This window comes from Trachypithecus francoisi, unplaced genomic scaffold (genome assembly GCF_009764315.1).
Source record: "Trachypithecus francoisi isolate TF-2019V2 unplaced genomic scaffold, Tfra_2.0 Lachesis_group7, whole genome shotgun sequence".
NCBI lineage: Eukaryota > Metazoa > Chordata > Mammalia > Primates > Cercopithecidae > Trachypithecus > Trachypithecus francoisi.
The window spans coordinates 59,954,099-59,972,344 of record NW_022681472.1 but is presented as its reverse complement, the minus strand read 5'-3'; the positions used below and the strand labels follow the sequence as shown (position 1 = coordinate 59,972,344).

The 18,246-nt window shown below is 34.3% G+C and overlaps 1 protein-coding gene across 9 annotated transcripts in view; it reads right to left on the bottom strand.

Annotated features, from left to right (window-relative positions):
• Window positions 1-18,246, bottom strand: part of RIMS2 (regulating synaptic membrane exocytosis 2) — a 586,897-nt gene that overhangs the window by 331,765 nt on the left and 236,886 nt on the right. For all 9 annotated transcript variants that reach the window (XM_033203197.1, XM_033203206.1, XM_033203199.1 and 6 more), the window contains 3 exons: window positions 14,470-14,600; window positions 10,758-10,929; window positions 4,823-4,976 (listed from right to left, as the gene is read on the bottom strand). In XM_033203197.1, coding sequence (XP_033059088.1) covers window positions 4,823-4,976; window positions 10,758-10,929; window positions 14,470-14,600 — 457 coding nt within the window. The remainder of the gene's footprint in view (window positions 1-4,822; window positions 4,977-10,757; window positions 10,930-14,469; window positions 14,601-18,246) is intronic.

Here is an 18,246-nt window from a genome sequence, read left to right as displayed (position 1 = left end):
TGATGAGCATTTTTTCATGTGTCTGTTGGCTGTATGAATGTCTTCTTTTGAGAAATGTCTGTTCATATCCTTTGCCCATTTTTTGATGGGGTTGTTTGTTTTTTTCTTGTAAATTTGTTTGAGTTCTTTGTAGGTTGAAGACTTTTATAGTCTCAACTCTTACAGCTGGGTCTATTATCCACTTCAAGTCAATTTTTGTGTATAGCGTGAGGTCAGGTCTAAATTGAGTATTTTGTATGTGGATATTAAATTGTTCCAGAATTATTAGTAAAAACAAAACAAAACAAAACTATTTCCCCCATTGATTTGTTTTGGATCCTTTGTTGAGAGTCAACTGACCATGAATATAATTTTTAATTCTAAATTTGGTTCAAACCAAAGGTCTATCATTATGTCAGTATTATACCATTGCAATTACTGTAGCTGTATAATAAATATGGAAATGAGGAAATATACATCTTCCAGATTTGTTTTGGCTGCTCTGGATCTTATACTTTCTCATAGAAAGGCTAGAATCTGCTTATTAATTTCAGCAAAATATCCTGCTTAGATTTTGATAGGAATTGGGTTTAATCTGTAGACTAATTGGGAGAAGAGCTACCATCTTAATAATACTGGCTGTTCCAATTCATGCATGTGGAATACATCTCCATTTATTTATATCTCTTTTTCGTTTCTCTGAACAATGTTTTGTGATTTTTTGGTGTACAAGTTTGAACTTCTTTTGTAAAATTTAATTCATCGTTGTTGTTTTTTTTTCATTTGTTTGTTTTGTGATGGAGTTTTACTCTCTCACTCAGGCTGGAGTGCAGTGGCATGATTTCAGCTCACTGCAACCTCTGCCCTCCAAGTTCAAGTGATTATCCTGTCTCAGCCTCCTGAGTAGCTGTGATTACAGGCGCCTGCCACCATGCCCGGCTAATTTTTGTATGGTTAGTAGAGATGGGGTTTCACCATGTTGGCCAGGCTGGTCTCAAACTCCTGACTTCAAGTGATCTGCCCACCTTGGCATCCCAAAGGGCTGGGATTACAGGCATGAGCCACTGCGCCTGGTCAAAAATGTTTTCTTAATTTCATTCTCAAAATGTTAATGGATAGATTCTCGTATATTGTTCATGTATCTTGGGACCTTGCTGTCCTTGTTTATTAGTTCTAGTAGTTTTTGTGTGGGTTCTTTAGAATCGTCTACATATAGAATCATGTCATCTGTGAATAAACGCAGTTTCTCTCTCTTCTCTCTCACCATTCTGAATGCCTTTTATGTATTTTTCTTGCCTGACTGTCTTAACTACAATCTCCAGTGCACTGCTGAATAGAAGTGATAAGAAGAGACATCCTTTCCTAGTTATCAATATTAGAGGGAAAGCATTTATTACCATGAAATATGGTTTGTCATCTAAAGGGTGTTCATAGGTGGTCTTTACCAGAAAGTTCTCTTCTATGCACACTTTGTGGAGGGTTCTTTTCTAGGCCTACTATGTTCTCTTCCAAGCCCACTCACTTTTTTTTTTTTTAATTGTGAATGAGCACTGAATTCTGCCAAAGCTTTTTCTTCATATTTTCATATATTCATGTGATAATAGAAAAAGGTTTTTGTGCCGGGCGCGGTGGCTCAAGCCTGTAATCCCAGCACTTTGGGAGGCCGAGACGGGCGGATCACGAGGTCAGGAGATCGAGACCATCCTGGCTAATACGGTGAAACCCCGTCTCTACTAAAAAATACAAAAAACTAGCCGGGCGACGAGGCGGGCGCCTGTAGTCCCAGCTACTCGGGAGGCTGAGGCAGGAGAATGGCGTAAACCCGGGAGGCGGAGCTTGCAGTGAGCCGAGATCCGGCCACTGCACTCCAGCCTGGGTGGCAGAGCGAGACTCCGTCTCAAAAAAAAAAGAAAAAAGAAAAAGGTTTTTGTTCCTTTTTCTATTAATATGTTGAATTACATTAATTGACTTTTGGATAATAAATCAACTCTACATTACTAGGATAAATCCCTTTTGGCTATGGTGTACAATCTTTTGTATATACGTTGGATTCGATTCATTAATAGTTTGTTGAAGATGTCTGTGTGTATGTTCATGAGGAATATTGGTCTGTAGTTTTCTTTTCTTTTAATGTGTTTGTCTGACTTTGGCATGAAGGAAATACTGGCCTTATAGAATGAATTGGTGGATATTCCCTTTCTCTTTCTAATCAAGGAATTTGAGAAACATTAGTGTTTCTTTTCTTAGGTTTAAAAGAATTCAAGAGTGAAGCCTAGGCTTTTCTTTGTGAGAAGATTTTTTCATTATCAATTCATTAATTCAACTTCTTTACTTATTATAGGTTTATTCAGATTTTTAGCTGTTTATGGATCAGTTTCTGCAATTTGTGGCTCTCCAGGAATTTATCCACGTCATCCATGCTGTTTAACTTTTTGGCAAGGAATTGTTCATTGTATTCCAATATAATTCCCCAAAGGGGAATTATACACTTTTAATGATAACTGTTCACCTATATGTTCTATCAACATATATTTTCAGCAGTGTCTCACTCTACTGGTATCAATTTACCGTATTAGTTCATTTTCTGCTGCTGATAAAGACATACTCGAGACTGGGAAGAAGAAGAGTTTTAATGGACTTATAGTTCCACATGACTGGGGAGGCCTCACAATCATGGTGGAAGGCATGATCTTTGAAATATGATACATATACTTAAAATTAAATGCAATATTTATCCACTAGATGAAGAAAAACCCTTAAGGAGGTTCTTGTCACCAAAGGAGTTTATAACATATTAGTAATTTATTCATATTCTGACTTGTACCTTCCATTATGACTAATGTATCGTATTAGCCTAATTAGCCAAAGGTAATGTTGTTTTTAGCTTTCTATCTATTCCTAAATGTTACTTCCTAGTTTTTGTTTCTTTCTTTTATGTGTATGTACATGTTTTTACTTATCTTCAGGCTTACATATCATTAATAAATTATTTATTAGAGGTTAGTTGGTAGTGACAAGACTGACATGGTACAACATGGAGTCATTATGTCACCCACGGGTAAGTTTAATACTATTACTGACTAAGTACCAGAAAGATCATTTGGGGATGTGAAAATATTAAAAGTTGCAAGATAAATTATAATAACTGCATGAAAATCCATGACACATACAGCTAACCAGTACTCTAATCTCATTTTTTCTCATTCCTAAGTAGCATGGGGAAAAAAATGAAAAAATGTTGATAGACTTAAGTGTTTCAGGTATTGAGAGTCCTCAAGTCTACTAGTTATTGCAATAAAAATGGAAAGAAAGGCCAGTCCCGAATGAAAAGAAGATGTTGGCTAGCGTTAGCCGCCTATAAACTTTAAGAATTAGTATATAAATTACATTAGGTTGGTACATATAGTAGCAATCATTATGTAGTAACCCGTCATCCTACACTGTAATTCAGAGAGAAAGTACTGAATAGATACAATGGTCACAAAGAATAAAATTAATTTACATACAGTTCATTGTAACATGATTATTATGACAAAGGATGTCGTAATGGCATTTGAAAATAGAAGTGGATGAGTGTTTACTGTGTGGGGAGGCTGAAAGAAGTTGATGCTGTAGAATTAGTGTTCAATTAATACCATCCAAAGGTACAAGACTGTATTAAGTGGAAATAAAATTCCAGTAAAGGGGTTATTTTAAAAAGGATTGAAAATAACTCTCTAGGTTTTCCTATGACTACTAAGTATCCGATCAGATCAATCTTTACCTCTAATTCTCTACTAATCACTCAGTCTTCTAATATATATATAATATATTCTTCTATTCAGCAGAAGTGTGTGATTCAGATAGACAATACTCATTTGTCAAATTGCCAGCTATACTTCCCATGATTAATAAACGACATGGCATTTGTGCTTATAAATTTATACTTCTAAAATTCGGTTAATGTCAATGACTCCTGCAGCACTTGACAAAATGTTGCTAAAACTGGAGCATGCTGTCTCCACAAAGATATAACTACCCCATGAATACTATGCAAAACAGTATACATATACCTCAGTTTCCAATAGTAGATTCATTAGAAAAATAATGACCTGAGTTTTAGGAGTGAAGAGCTTAAAATGTCATTATTCAATCTGGAAAATATTTCTGAGTTTATTTTAAGCATCTATAGAATGATGTAATTCTATTTTACATTTCAGACTGTAAAATCCAGGGCAAAATGTAATGTTGATGATTAACAATAATAACAATAATATCAGTTTATATTATTGAGACTAATTAATTCTTATAACTACCCTGTAATGCAGGTATTACTATTTCACTTTTACGAATGAAGAAAGTGAGGCATAGAGAGAGGATCTGCCACCAGACATACAGTTCTAAAGTGTAAGAATTAATATTTAAACTCAGGGTAGTCTGAAATTAAAATTCATGGTTTCAACCACTATAGTATACTTGGTATACTACATATTCATAAAATACCTAGAGTAATAAAGGAGGAAATGATAATTTTGTGCATACAGCTATGTGGCTAAATTCATATTAGCCATCTTATTCCTATATTTAGGATTCTAAGCACTAAGATTTAAATGTAAATGTGCTTATTTGGTGTCATATCACCCAAAATACAAGTATAAACCACTTCAACATTGTGATAGGTGATTGCTATGGGTACAACCTTATTTTAGTGTTTCAAACAATTCAAAAGCTTTAATAATAGCTATGGAAATACTAACAAATGACTATTAATATTCACAATGATATCTTCAAATTCTTTATCATATATATAACTCAAGATTAGGAAAATTCAATAAAAATATGAAAGAATGTCGGTAAAACTTACTTTGCAATCTCCGTGTTGGGCTCTCTCCATGGAGCTGTCTTCGTGGCATATATGGAGAAGGGTGGGGAAGTGGCAATGAAGAGACATCATGCGTCTGAAGTTTGTACCAATGTGGCTCATCATCTAATAATGCTGTTTCTAATTCAATTAAAATCTACAAACCCAAGAGACAAAGGACAGTCATAATATACCAGTAACAAAGAAATTACGTTAAATAGTCCTACAACTTTTGTAGTAATAATTGTAATAGTAATGCTATTACATGAAAAACAAGGTCATTTAGATGTTGCAAAATTGTCAATATGCTTTTGACAATAAATAAACTTTTATAACTTCTTAGTGATTTAATAGTTTTAAATATCTAAGACATTTATTTTTTTGACCCTTGACTACCCATTACTAGAGGCTATCAAATTTACCGTTACAAAAGTAACACTTTTCATTTTAAATGACTGTAATAATAACTAATATTTGTATATCATTTTAGAATTTTAAAAGCGTTTTTATTTAGAGTCAACCTAAACGCCCATCAGTGGTGACTGAGTAAAGAAAATATACATATACACCATGGAATACTAATATACATATACACCATGGAATACTAAGCAACCATAAAAAAGAACAAGATCATTCCTTCGCAGGGACATGGATGGAGCAGGAGGCCATCATCCTTAGCAAACTAATGCATGAACAGAAAACCAAATACCACGCAGTCTCACTTTTAAGTGGGAGCTAAATGATGAGAACACATGGACCCACAGAGGCAAATAATACATACTGGGGCCTATCGGAGGGTAGAGGGTAGGAGAAGGGAGAGTATCAGGAAAAATACTAATTGGTACTAGGCTTAATACCTCGGTAATGAAATAATCTGCACAACAAACCCCATTAAACATGTTTACCTATGTAACAAACCTCCACATGTATCCCTGAACTTAAAAGTTTAAAAAAATTAACTTTTATAAGAACTTTTAAATGGGAAGAGAAAAACAAATTTGAAGTGTCTCCTGTGTATTAAGAACCGTGCCATATTATCTGCCATAATTATTTTAAAAATTACTAGCTTTGTCTTATTGTTTAATTTTCATAAGCAAAAATACCAAGGCTAACAAATGTTAAAAGAATTTATCTAAGGTCACACCAGCTTTTAAGTGAAAGAGGTGTAAACTGAATCAGCCTGTCTAATTTAAAATTCTGAATTTATCATACCATCCTGCTAAAGATTTAAAACAAGAAAAGAAAAAAACAAGAATGGATTTTAAACATGAACCATATTACAATACAAATTTTATAACATGAATTTTTAAAAATTTACCCAAAATATAAGTCTGTAGAAATTAATGTCTATTTTTTTTAGGAGGTTGTGCAAGTGACAGTGTTTGTGCTTTGTGTTTACAAGAATGGCCACATAAAGATAAATTACTATTTACCTAAGGGAGGTAAAGAAGCAACACAGCCAAGTTAATATTTCATTCTTTCTTTTTTGTTTTTGAGACAGGGTCTTGCTCTGTCACCCAGGCTGGAGTGCAGGGATGCACTCATAGCTAACTGCAGCCTCAAACTCCTGGGGTAAGGCAATTCTCCCACCTCAGCCTCCTGAGTAGCTACGACTACTGTATGCACCACCATGCCCAGCTAATTTCTTTTTTTATTTTTTTTTAAACATGGGGGTCTTGCTATGTTACCTAGGCTGGTCTTGGACTCCTGATCTCAAGCTATCCCCATCTCCACTTCCCAAAGGATTGGTATTACAAGTGTGAGCCACCATGCCTGGAGTTATTTCACTCTTTCTAAATTTTCCCTAGTCATTTTCAAAATTATAGGTACTGTGTTCCAAAGTATTACAAACACACAATACAACACACTTATTTAATTCTCATATTAACCCTGAGTTGCATAAAGTATTATCCCTACTTGGTTGAAGAACAAACTGAAGCATGGATGGGTCAAATAACTTGTTCAAAGACCCAAGGCTAAGAAGTGGTAGTGCCAGGAATATAAACCCAGTCAGTTAGCTCCAGAATCTCTGCTCCTAACAACTGTGTGAACCTTCTTCCCAAAGGTCATACAAGGGATTTTAGTTTAGTTTAGTTTTTTTTTTTTTTTTGAGATGGAGTCTTGCTCTGTCGCCCAGGCTGGAGTGCAGTGGCGTGATCTTGGCTCACTGCAAGCTCTGCCTCCTGGACTCAAGCAATTCTCTTGCCTCAGACTCCTGAGTAGTTGGAATTACAGGAGCCCACCACCGTGCCCAGCTAATTTTAGTATTTTTGGTAGAGATGGGGTTTTGCCACATTGGCCAGGCTGGTCTCGAACTCCTGACCTCAGGTGATCTGCCCCCCGCCTTGGCCTCCCAAAGTGCTGGGAATACAGAAGCATTTTTAGTTTACCACTCTTTGGTTCCTCAGCTGACAACACTCACTTCAATATTTCTATAGACTTGTTTTTCCCATGAGATTACCATTTAATTTACGCAGCAAAACAAAACAAAACAAAAAACCAACAAAAAGTTTGGCTGTGTTCCCACCCAAATCTCATCTTGAATTTTAACTCCCACAATACCCTTGTGTCATGAGAGAGACCCAGTGGGAGGTAACTGAAGAATGAAGGTGGGTCTTTCTCATGCTGTTCTCCTCATAATGAATAAATCTCACAAGATCTAATTGTTTTATAAAGAGGAGTTCTCCTGCACAAGTTCTCTCTTTGCCTGCTTCCATCCATGTAAGACATGACTTGTTCTTCCTTGCCTTCCACCATGATTGTGAGGCCTCCCCAGTCACGTGGAACTATAAGTCCATTAAAACTCTTCTTCTTCCCAGTCTCGAGTATGTCTTTATCAGCAGCATGAAAACAAACTAATACAGTAAATTGATACCAATAGAGTGAGACACTGCTGAAAAGATACCTGAAAATGTGGAAGTGCTTTGGAACTGAGTAATGGGCAGGGGTTGGAACAGTTTGGAGGGCTCAGAAGAAGACGGGAAAATGTGGGAAAGTTTGGAACTTCCTAGAGACTTGTTGAATGACTTTGCCCAAAATGCTGATAGCTATATGGACAATAAAGTTCAGGCTGAGGTAGTCTCATATGAAAAGGAGAATTTTTTTGGGAACTGCAGCAAAGGTGATTCTTATTATGTTTTAGCAAAGACACTGGTAGCATTTTACCCCTGCCCCAGAGATTTGTGGAACTTTGCACTTGAGGGAGATGATTTAGGCTATCTGGTGGGACAAATGTTGAAGCAGCAAAGCATTCAAGAGGTGACTTGGGTTCTGTTAAAGGCATTTCATTTTATAAGGGAAGCAGAGCATAAAAGTTTGGAAAACTCGTATCCTGACAGTATGATAGAAAAGAAAATATCATTTTCTGAGGAAAAGTTCAAGCCAGCTGCAGAAATTTGCATAAGTAATGAAGGGCCAAATGTTAATCGCCTATGCGCAATGGGGAAAATGTCTCCAGGGCAATTCAGAGGTCTTCATAGCAGCCCCTCCCATCACAGGCCTGGAGCCCTAGGAGGAAGAAATGGTTTTGTGGGCCAGGCCCAGGGTCCCCATGCTGTGACACCAAGTCTATGGACTTGGTGTCCTGCGTCCCAGCTGCTTCAGCTGTGACAAAAAGGAGCCAAGCTACAGCTTGGGCCATTGCTTCAGAGGGTGCAAGCCCAATCCTTGGCAGCTTCCACAGAGTGATGAGCCTGCAGGTATACAGAAGTCAAGAACTGAGATTTGGGAACCTCTGCTTAGATTTCAGAGGATATGTGGAAATGCCTGGATGTCTAGGTAAAAGTTTGTTGCAGGGGTGGGGCTCTCATGGAGAACCTCTGCTAAGGCAGTGCAGAAGGGAAATGTGGGGTCAGAGCCCAAATACAGAGTCCCTACTGGGGCACAGCCTAGTGGAGCTGTGAGAAGATGGCCACCAACCAGAATGGTAGATCCACCTACAGCTTGCACTGTGCACCTGGAAAACCCACAGACACTCAATGGCAGCCCATGAAAACAGCCAGAAGGGAGGCTATACCCTGCAAAGCCACAGGGATGGAGTTGCCCAAGATCATGGGAACCCACCTCTTGCATCAGCATGACCCGGATGTGAGACATGGAGTCAAAGGAGATTATTTTAGAGCTTTAAGATTTGATAGCATCACTGGATTTCAGACTTGCATGAGGCTTTGTTTTGGGCAATTTCTCCCATTTGGAATGGCTGTATTTACCCAATGCCTGTAACCCCATTGTATCTAGGGAGTAACTAACCTGCTTTTGATTATATAGTCTCATAGGCAGAAGGGACTTACCTAGTCTCAGATGAGACTTTGGACTTTGGACTCTGGACTTTTGAGTTAATTCTGAGTTAAGACTTCGGAGACTATTGGGAAGGCATGATTGGTTTTGAAATGTGATGACATGAGATTTGGGAGGGGACAGAATGGAATGATATGGTTTGGCTGTGACCCCACCCAAATTTCCTCTTGAATTATAACTTCCACAATTTCCGTGTGTCGTGGGAAGGACCCAGTGGGAGGTAATCAAATAATGTGGGTGGGTCTTTCTCATGCTGTTCTCCTCATAGTGAATAAATCTCACGAGATCTGATGATTTTATAAAGAGGAGTTTCCCTGCACAATCTCTCTCTCTCTTTGCCTGCCACCATTCATGTGAGACGTGACTTGCTCCTCCTTGCCTTCTGCCATGTGAACTGTAAGTACACTAAATCCTTTTTTCTTCTCAGTCTTGGGTATGTCTTTATCAGCAGCATGAAAATGAACTAATATACCAACCACACTGAAAAAGGCTGAAAGTGAGTAACTTAACATGCTAATAGCTGGATAAGTGCTTCCCATCTTGCCTTCTTCAATCATTCTCCACATTACAGTTGGAAATACTTTTCTCAAGTACAGTCAAACCATTTTCTTTTTAAAGAAAATATAAGACTGGGCAAGATGACGAGATCCCATTCCTACAAAACAAATAAAATTAGCTGGGTATAGTGGTGGGTACCTGTAGTCCCAGCTACTTGGGAAGCTGAGGCAGAAGAATTACTTGAGCCCAAGAGCTTGAGGCAGCAGTAAGCTATAACTGTGCCACTGTGACAAAGCGAGACCCCATAGAGATGAGAAAGAGAGAATTGGTTATTGGTTATTGGTTCCTATTATTGACCAGATAAATCCAAATTTGTTTACATATTAAGTGACATGCCCAGGTCTCAGTTTAAGCCTCAAACCTCATTTCTTACCACATTCCCTTCCAATTTCAGTGCAATTGACCAGTATCTCCTCACCCTGATGTCTTCTTATTCCCTCTGCAAGAATTTCACTCCCCTTGAATTTGCTAAATTCCTCTCTCTCTGTGAAGACTTGCTTTGACCACCTGCCCTCCTCTGCACAGCAATTATGTATTCCTATTGCATTTTCCCCTTCATATCAATTGGCATGTTATATTCTAATTGCTATTCATGTGTCTGTATCACCAATGAATTGTAAATTCCTTGAAGTAAGTAACACTCCTTATTTAACTTTGAAGGCTCAGTCTATAGCACAGTGCCTGTTACATTGCAGGGCTTGAAAATAATCCATAAATAAATGGTTTAATAATCCATAAATAAATGGTTTGTACTTATTAGTGGTACAGTCTGTTCAGTAAACTACCAAAATATATACATATCACTATAAAACAAAGCAATATATTTGTGAAATACAAATCTTTTATCATTCAACACTGAGAGTTCTAAAATAAGAACTGACATGTAAAATCTGTCAGAATATGTACAACCACTGTTTTCTATAGTTTCAAGTTTTGTCCTAAAGCAGCAGCTGAAATACATTCCACTAAAGAAATTGTGCCTACCTTTGCAGATATTCTACATATAAAATTATACTGACAGTTATATAAATAAAAGCATTCAGGATAACATGAATAGCATAAACTTTAAAACAACTCCAGATACCTCGCCTAAGAATTCACTTTCTTCCTCTCGAACTCGAGCTTGATCCCAAAGGGTAATCTCTAGCATTCGTTCCCGAAATTCTCTTCGGTGGACTGGAGAATAAATGAATGTTTGGTTCCATTTGGGTTCCAATGTTTTCTTTACTGTTTTAGTTCTTCTCTTGTTTTTATCACTATGGAAAAAAACCAACAAATTATGAACTTACATAGAACCACAAGTTTTATCCTAAAATTTTTTAATTTAAAATTTCTCAGTAAACAAGTCAGGTGACATTTTACCATCAAATTATCATACATTGCAAGTGTTATAACCTTTAAAATTATTATGAAAAATTTAAGGTGTATAATATATCACACTTTATAGACATGACAATAATAGCGAAGTTACAATAAATGTAAAATTTTTTCCATGACAAATTATTGAAAACTTAATCTTTCTCAAAATCTAAATAAAACCAGACCTGAGAATCTTAACTCAATAATTTTTTAACACATCGCCCTACTGAAAACCTTCTAAATGATAATTAACCAGAAACATTACATATACTATTCCTTTAAACTACAGAAGTCTCATTGTACAAAAAGATGAGTAAATTGTGATATTCACAACTTCTTATCTACAAAGTTCTAGCTAATGACCAATTATAATCTATTTTTTATAAAGATACTTTTTTAAATATAAGAAATTCATATTTATTTGACATATATTTGTTATTTTAAAACATTGTAAATTTATTTCTATGTGAGGTAGTCACCACAACATGAGTTGAAAATGCAAGATAACCACCCCAAAAAATGGGATTGCCAGTTCAAAGGTTTTCATGTTCTTTTGGTTGTATATCTCTGTACGTGTGTCACCACACTGTTATACTAACATACTGTCCATATTGGAAAATAGACTAAAACAGAAACTAAAAATAACAAAATAAAAATTTTTAAACATTCAAATATTTCTTCCTGACCATGAAAGGATTATCCTGTACATCACCTAGGGTACATCCAGCCTATTTGGAGATCATTAATCTTGCTTATTAGACAGGATCACTGGCTGGACAGGAATACAATTTTCTAGGAAATACAATTTAAGCTACCTAAGAGAACTATTTAAAATGACAGACAAGCTCCAGTTAGAACAGTATCAACTGCTACAAATTATCTCAGCACAACACGGTTCCAAGAGTTTTGGGAAATAGGGAGGAGAGAGAACTAAGAAGGGGTAGAATTGTCTCTGAAATTGGGAAGTAATGCAACTTCTTCTCATTGGAATTTTAAGTTTAATATAGATTTTACTTGAATGATGAAGAGGTATTATATGTTTCCAAAGCACACATATATAATGTGGCAGAAAGATGACTTTAAATATACAAATTGATAATGAATTTTGTTAATACACATGGACAAGATAACATGCAATGTAGCTTTATTAACCATGAACGCATTGGCAGAAAAATGACATTGCAAACCCATGTAGGAGATTTTATCTCTATACATGGAAAGAAGTGATAATGTGTATGGGAATAACTTATCTGAAACAAGGACTGTGATGTATGATCTTTCTCTCCCTACCTTTGCTTACAGCTTTAACAAATATTTATTTAACATCTACTCATATTTCATTGATGAAGAATGAATTTTGAGACCCTGTCAAGAGATAAAGGTCCTTCCAAGAAGGCCAGGATGAAAGTATTTAACAGGAGCCTTGCTATCTAATTCAAGAATGGTTTATATCTGGCCAGGTGCAGTAGCTCACACCTGTAATCCCAGCACTTTGGGAGGTCAAGGCAGGTGGATCACGAGGTCAAGAGATCGAGACCATCCTGGCCAACATGGTGAAACCCCGTCTCTACTAAAAATGCAAAAAATTAGCTGGGCATGGTGGCAGACACCTGTAATCCCAGCTACTAGGGAGGCTGAGTCAGGAGAATTGCTTGAACCCAGGAGGTGGAGGTTGCAGTGAACCAAAATCGCACCTTTGCACTCCAGCCTGGGCAAAAAGAGCAAAACTCTGTCTCAAAAACAAACAAACAAACAAAAATGGTTTCTATCAAAATCTGAAAGGAAAAACAAGAGGAAGTCATGAACTTTCTGTTAAGGACAGAAAAAAGTTCTCAGATAAAGAATGAAAATTTTAGACAGGATTTCTATGTTGAATAGGAAGAGGAATAGACAATCTCTGAAGTTTCTTATAAACCTAACATACATGACTACAATTTAATAAGGCAATTTAGTACGTACCCAAGCACAAATTCACAAAAAAAAACCATTAAAAATAATCTTATCTTCAGCAAGTTAAAAAAAAAAATGAGTTTTACTTTCTCTAGAAGTATAAATAAAGCCTTCAGAATCAAAGCATACTGCTTAAGTCAAACACTGAGAAGGTGCTAAAGTTATTTAAACACTAAGATCAATAAGCATGCTATAGACATCATTTTAAAATAAAAGTCTAATTATAATAAAATAAATAATTGATATTTTAATGAATCACCAAATTGCTGAGAAGGTAGTTAATTTTTAAAAACAATAAAATCCAACCTAATCCTTTTTTAAAAATTTATTTTCATGTTACTAGAACTTTGGTTTCCATTAAATGTAATTCAGTAACAGCATGTAAACACTTGATGTTTTCACTTAAAATTAGAAGAAGAAATATATTTTAACTGGCGACTAACTTCAAGATATAAAAAGAGTATAAAACTTCAAAATATGTATCAAATAAAATGCAAAGCCTTTGTTCATTGTCTATTCTTTTGTCCTTTTCTTTGCTGAGATTGTTGTTCAGGTGACACTTTGGCACTGAACTCAACCTTGATGACTTTCTACTTGAACCAAATAACTAAATCAATGAGAATCCAAAAGTGTATAAACATGTTTAAGATCACATCTGTGCCTATCCACTTTCAACCTGAGAAAAAATAACGAGATCTTGAGAGCACTCTGCCGTGGGAGGCAGGGACGCAGACAGATAATCGGGGAAAGGTAACTGGTATCATTCCTTCTTTCTTTTTTCATGATGCCTATTGAATAGTCTCTTTTATTTTTTACATGCCTGAAATTCAGAGTGATTAGATTTATTTTCAGATAAAGTATTTCTCCAATCAAATCAGGGTAGAACAAAAAGAAAAAAAAATTAAGGGTAGAACAATACCATTTATATTGATTAGAATAAACACAAAACAAATAATGCTTGAAGAAGGTGATTCTGGGACTTGTGGTAAGTTTTCTTGACGATATAAGGTGATGAATACAAAACAACTTGTTAAATTTATAGAATAGAGAGAAATAATATCTTGGTAAGAGGAGGTAGAAATTGCAGAGAAATGAGCACTTTTTAGCAGTATTTTTAGCTTTTTGACTAAAAGAGCTAGTATTTTTGACTAAAAATTCTAGTATTTTAGCTTTTTGACTCTGTAATTTGTGTTAAAAATTTGATTTTAGGAAGCATAACTTTTAATGATTTTGAATAATGAAAATATATACAAGAAATAATACACACATGCCTAAAATTAATATTTAAAATCACATATACAACATTTAAGTTTTTAAAAATCTTATTTACTGTTACTATTTTGATTCCTAAGAACCATCACGTTTATGTTAAACTTCACATATCTCACTAGTATGATACCAATAAATGATATAGAATTGAAATACCCATTGCTATTAACATTTTCTCATTTATTTTCAGAACATTTATTTTTGTTTTATATCCTTACCTTCTGTCTGGAAGAAAGTAAATTTTAACATAAGGATTCCTTGGCCTCCCATCTTCCCTGGAAGGGAGATCCTTTGCTCCCAAAATTGTAACTATTAATTGGTGACCAACCTTGTCAAACCATAGTTTTATCTGAAAAGCAAAAATATTAATTTATCAATTCAAACATTTACTACACAAACACAACGTTTACCTTTCCAATCTTCACCCCATTCTCTTACAGTATCATTAGCACAGAATATAAATTTTACTTAGTAAATTGTGGCTAGTTAAAAATAAAAGGATATACTATAATAACTTCAATGAATAAAAGAATGATTCAGACATTTCAGTTTGATCAAGCATGTGGGCTTTTTATTATCTTAATGTGATTGCTTATTAACATGTACATAACTACATTATCATAATTAAGGACTTTATATAAAATGATTGATCTGTATCTTTACTTATGCAAGAAGTTACTTAGTTCATTTTGGTTCCCCTACAAAAAAAACTGAGTTCAGAATAAGTGCTCAAAATGAATTGAGTAGATAATATCCTGTTTATATAACATTCATAGGGAATTTTCAAGTAAATGTTTTATGTTGTTTCACAGTTAAAAACATTTAAAATATTATAAGCAAAAGGGATTTACTAGTAGCTTTAGTCAATAGATTCCTTCAGTTTGAACTTAAAATGATAATGAATTCATCTTTAAAATTTTTCCTTATTCAGACATTAAGTCTCATTCTTTTGTGAAGTTGATGAATAATATCCTTAGGATAATAAGAGTATATTTTATTATTTGAGATAAGAAAATGAGAACAATTTCCCTGTGCCATAATTAGGGAAGGGAACTTCATATCCAGTTGCTGAATTTACTTGATTTAACAGTTATCACCTCCCACACACATACCTCACACCTGCACACCTAGCTGTCTGATTCTACTATGTCAGGATCTATGATAATTATGGCTCTGATCCACATCTCGGCCCAGAACTCAGCACATATCTAACCACTATGTTGAAACTGAAATGGAACCAAAATTTGGAACTTGAGAATAACAGTTACAAATCAGTACCGGTTATACATGAAACACTAGCAGTTCAATTCCAATTCCAACATAGCTTTGTTGAGTCCCTCACTTCATATTCTAGAGAATGAGAGAGACACTGAGCAACTTTTGAGTCAGAAAAGGTAAACTGACAGTCCAAAAAAGTATATAAAATTATTTCCATCTTTTTTTTCCCAAATGGAATCAGCCCTTTTATAGGAATAAGAGTAAGAAATATCCAACTTGTTTAAATTATAGTTATCAATTTTTATGTTTTTACATTTAATGTAGGTATTATCTTGCTATTGAATAAGAAGAAATTTTTCTAATGGAGCTGCTAAGTACAAAAATAGACCCTAGACAAGTATTTCTTAAATTGGGCTAATAAACTTTCCATGTCAGTATTATCTCACTTATTTATTAAAAAGTTACAAATTCCTGGGCCCACCTCTCGCCTACTGAATCCGAACGAGGCCCTGGAAGTTGGATTTTAACAGGTCCCTAGGTGATCCTCAAGTGCATTAAAATTTGAGAACCACTGCCTTAGATTAAGAGATTAACAACTTGAAGAAAAAAATCTCCAATATATGAAAAGAAAACAGTTCAAATATTTGCTTTTCTAATAATATTAGAACATAGATACAGATAAGAAAAAGGGGCCAAAAGGAGACTATTCTTCTGGCAAAAGATGTGAGTGAAAAAGAGAGAAATGCAGGAATGTCTGATTGTATATGAGATCAAAGAGGTGTTATAGATAGTATCATAAATGTGTGACAAAAACCCAACTGATTTCTATGGTATTCTCTATTTTCATCAGTTTTAAAGAGTTTATGGCTTCATTTTTTCTAAGACATTAAAAAGCTTTCTCTGAGGTTCATGACATGAATATTAAGCACCTCAAAGGAAAAAAAAAAAGATTCTGCAAGGCTAAAAAGATTTATTTCCAATAAATGTTACATTTAAGAAACAATAATTATTATGAGACTAAGCTAAAAATTATTAGAGCAAATTATTGATTTCTATGAGAACCTTTTGGGGGGTTAAACTAAGTACTTGTTGCCATCTCCACCAGCAATATTTTTTCTCCTTTAAAATCATTAAAACTAGCATTTGAGATATATATTTCAAAAGTCTGATAGAGTATTCTTTTCAGATTTCCTTATGCCATGGAAAACCAAAATATTATCAGTTACTAATATTATCCATTTCTCATACAGAGTAAACATATAGCTTATTTTCGGTATAATATTTTAGAGTTTACTAAATTATAAATTACAAATGTACAAATATTAAAATAATTTAAACAGCAAATAGGCACATTTTAACTTTACTAATTATTTGACCAAAATTATACCTTTTAATAGACTGCTTTAAACTGAGTATTTGAATATAGCCCTAATTTTTATTTATATTATAGGACTTGCATTGAAGTTTTTAATAGATATCCAGTTCACATAATCAAAACAGATTTAATTAGGTATATCACTTTATAACATTCTTAATTTCTTATCTGTGCTTTTTAAATAAGTGTTTAAAATATAGCTGTTGATTCCCCCAAATATAACAAACATATCTTCACAATTCTGGTTCTGACATAGTTTCTGTTCAGCCCCAATTTCATTAATAAAAATATTAGTATAATTTAAATTGTTTTAAAATATTTCTCATTCCAGCTTTAGCATGTAACTATTTTTAATTTTCCTAAGTAGGACCTAAGCAGCATAGGTAAATATTTTATATTGTATAATATTAACAAGAATAATTTAATTTTTAAAACTTAAACAAAATAAGTATTACTCAGAAGCAACAAATTTTTAAAAAACAACATGCAGCAAAGCAAGGAAAGCATAATACTACTTAAAAAAAACTATATTGCCATTACTTTACCATATAAGGGGTTCCTAATGAAAAGAGGCAAACAACTTGTACCCAACTATTACATAAAATTAAATAAAACTACAATGGCAAAATATTAACAAAATAAATCCAACTTATTTTATTTGGACTATAATTTTGTTCTTTCAAAGTAAAATACTTTCCAAAAAATGAACCTTATATATAATATGCATAAAATTCATATTTTAAATAAGGTACAAATTTATTTGCCAGTCTCCTCAAGGAGTTATTACTTGGAAAATGCAAGAGAATATAGATGTTAAGTGACATAATGAGTGATTTAAAGAGACAGCAACCTTAGTGTAACAAAGAAAAATATCAACAGTATAAAATTAGCTATTTCTGTAAATGTCATATATATAAGTAGAATCTACATTAAATGCCACTTTGAAATCTATAAGGTTTAGTATTCAGTTTATCATATAAAATCACTAACAAAGATTGTCTCTTTAAATTTTTATTCAATATTCTAATCCCCATGCAAATTTTTACGAGCTGGCTAATAAAATGATTTGAAAGTCAATAATATGGTTTGGAGCAACATACCAAAAAAAGTTTTCCTACTAACGCATTTTCCAAAAACATACAAATAAGGGTTAAACACAACTTTAGTTTCTATCAGGCAGACAAGGCCTTTACCTGAACCCTAGGAACAAAAGGCGTTGTTCTTCTACTAAGGCTTTGGCTCTGGTAAGCAAAATTAAAGAAAAAAGCAATAAAACAAAACCAAAAAGGACAACACACTGGAACTAAAAGACCAAAAGTAAAAACAAACACATACAACTCTCCCTTAAATACAATTTTTCCATGACAATATTTGTCGAAATTAAGTACTTCAGTGTAATGAA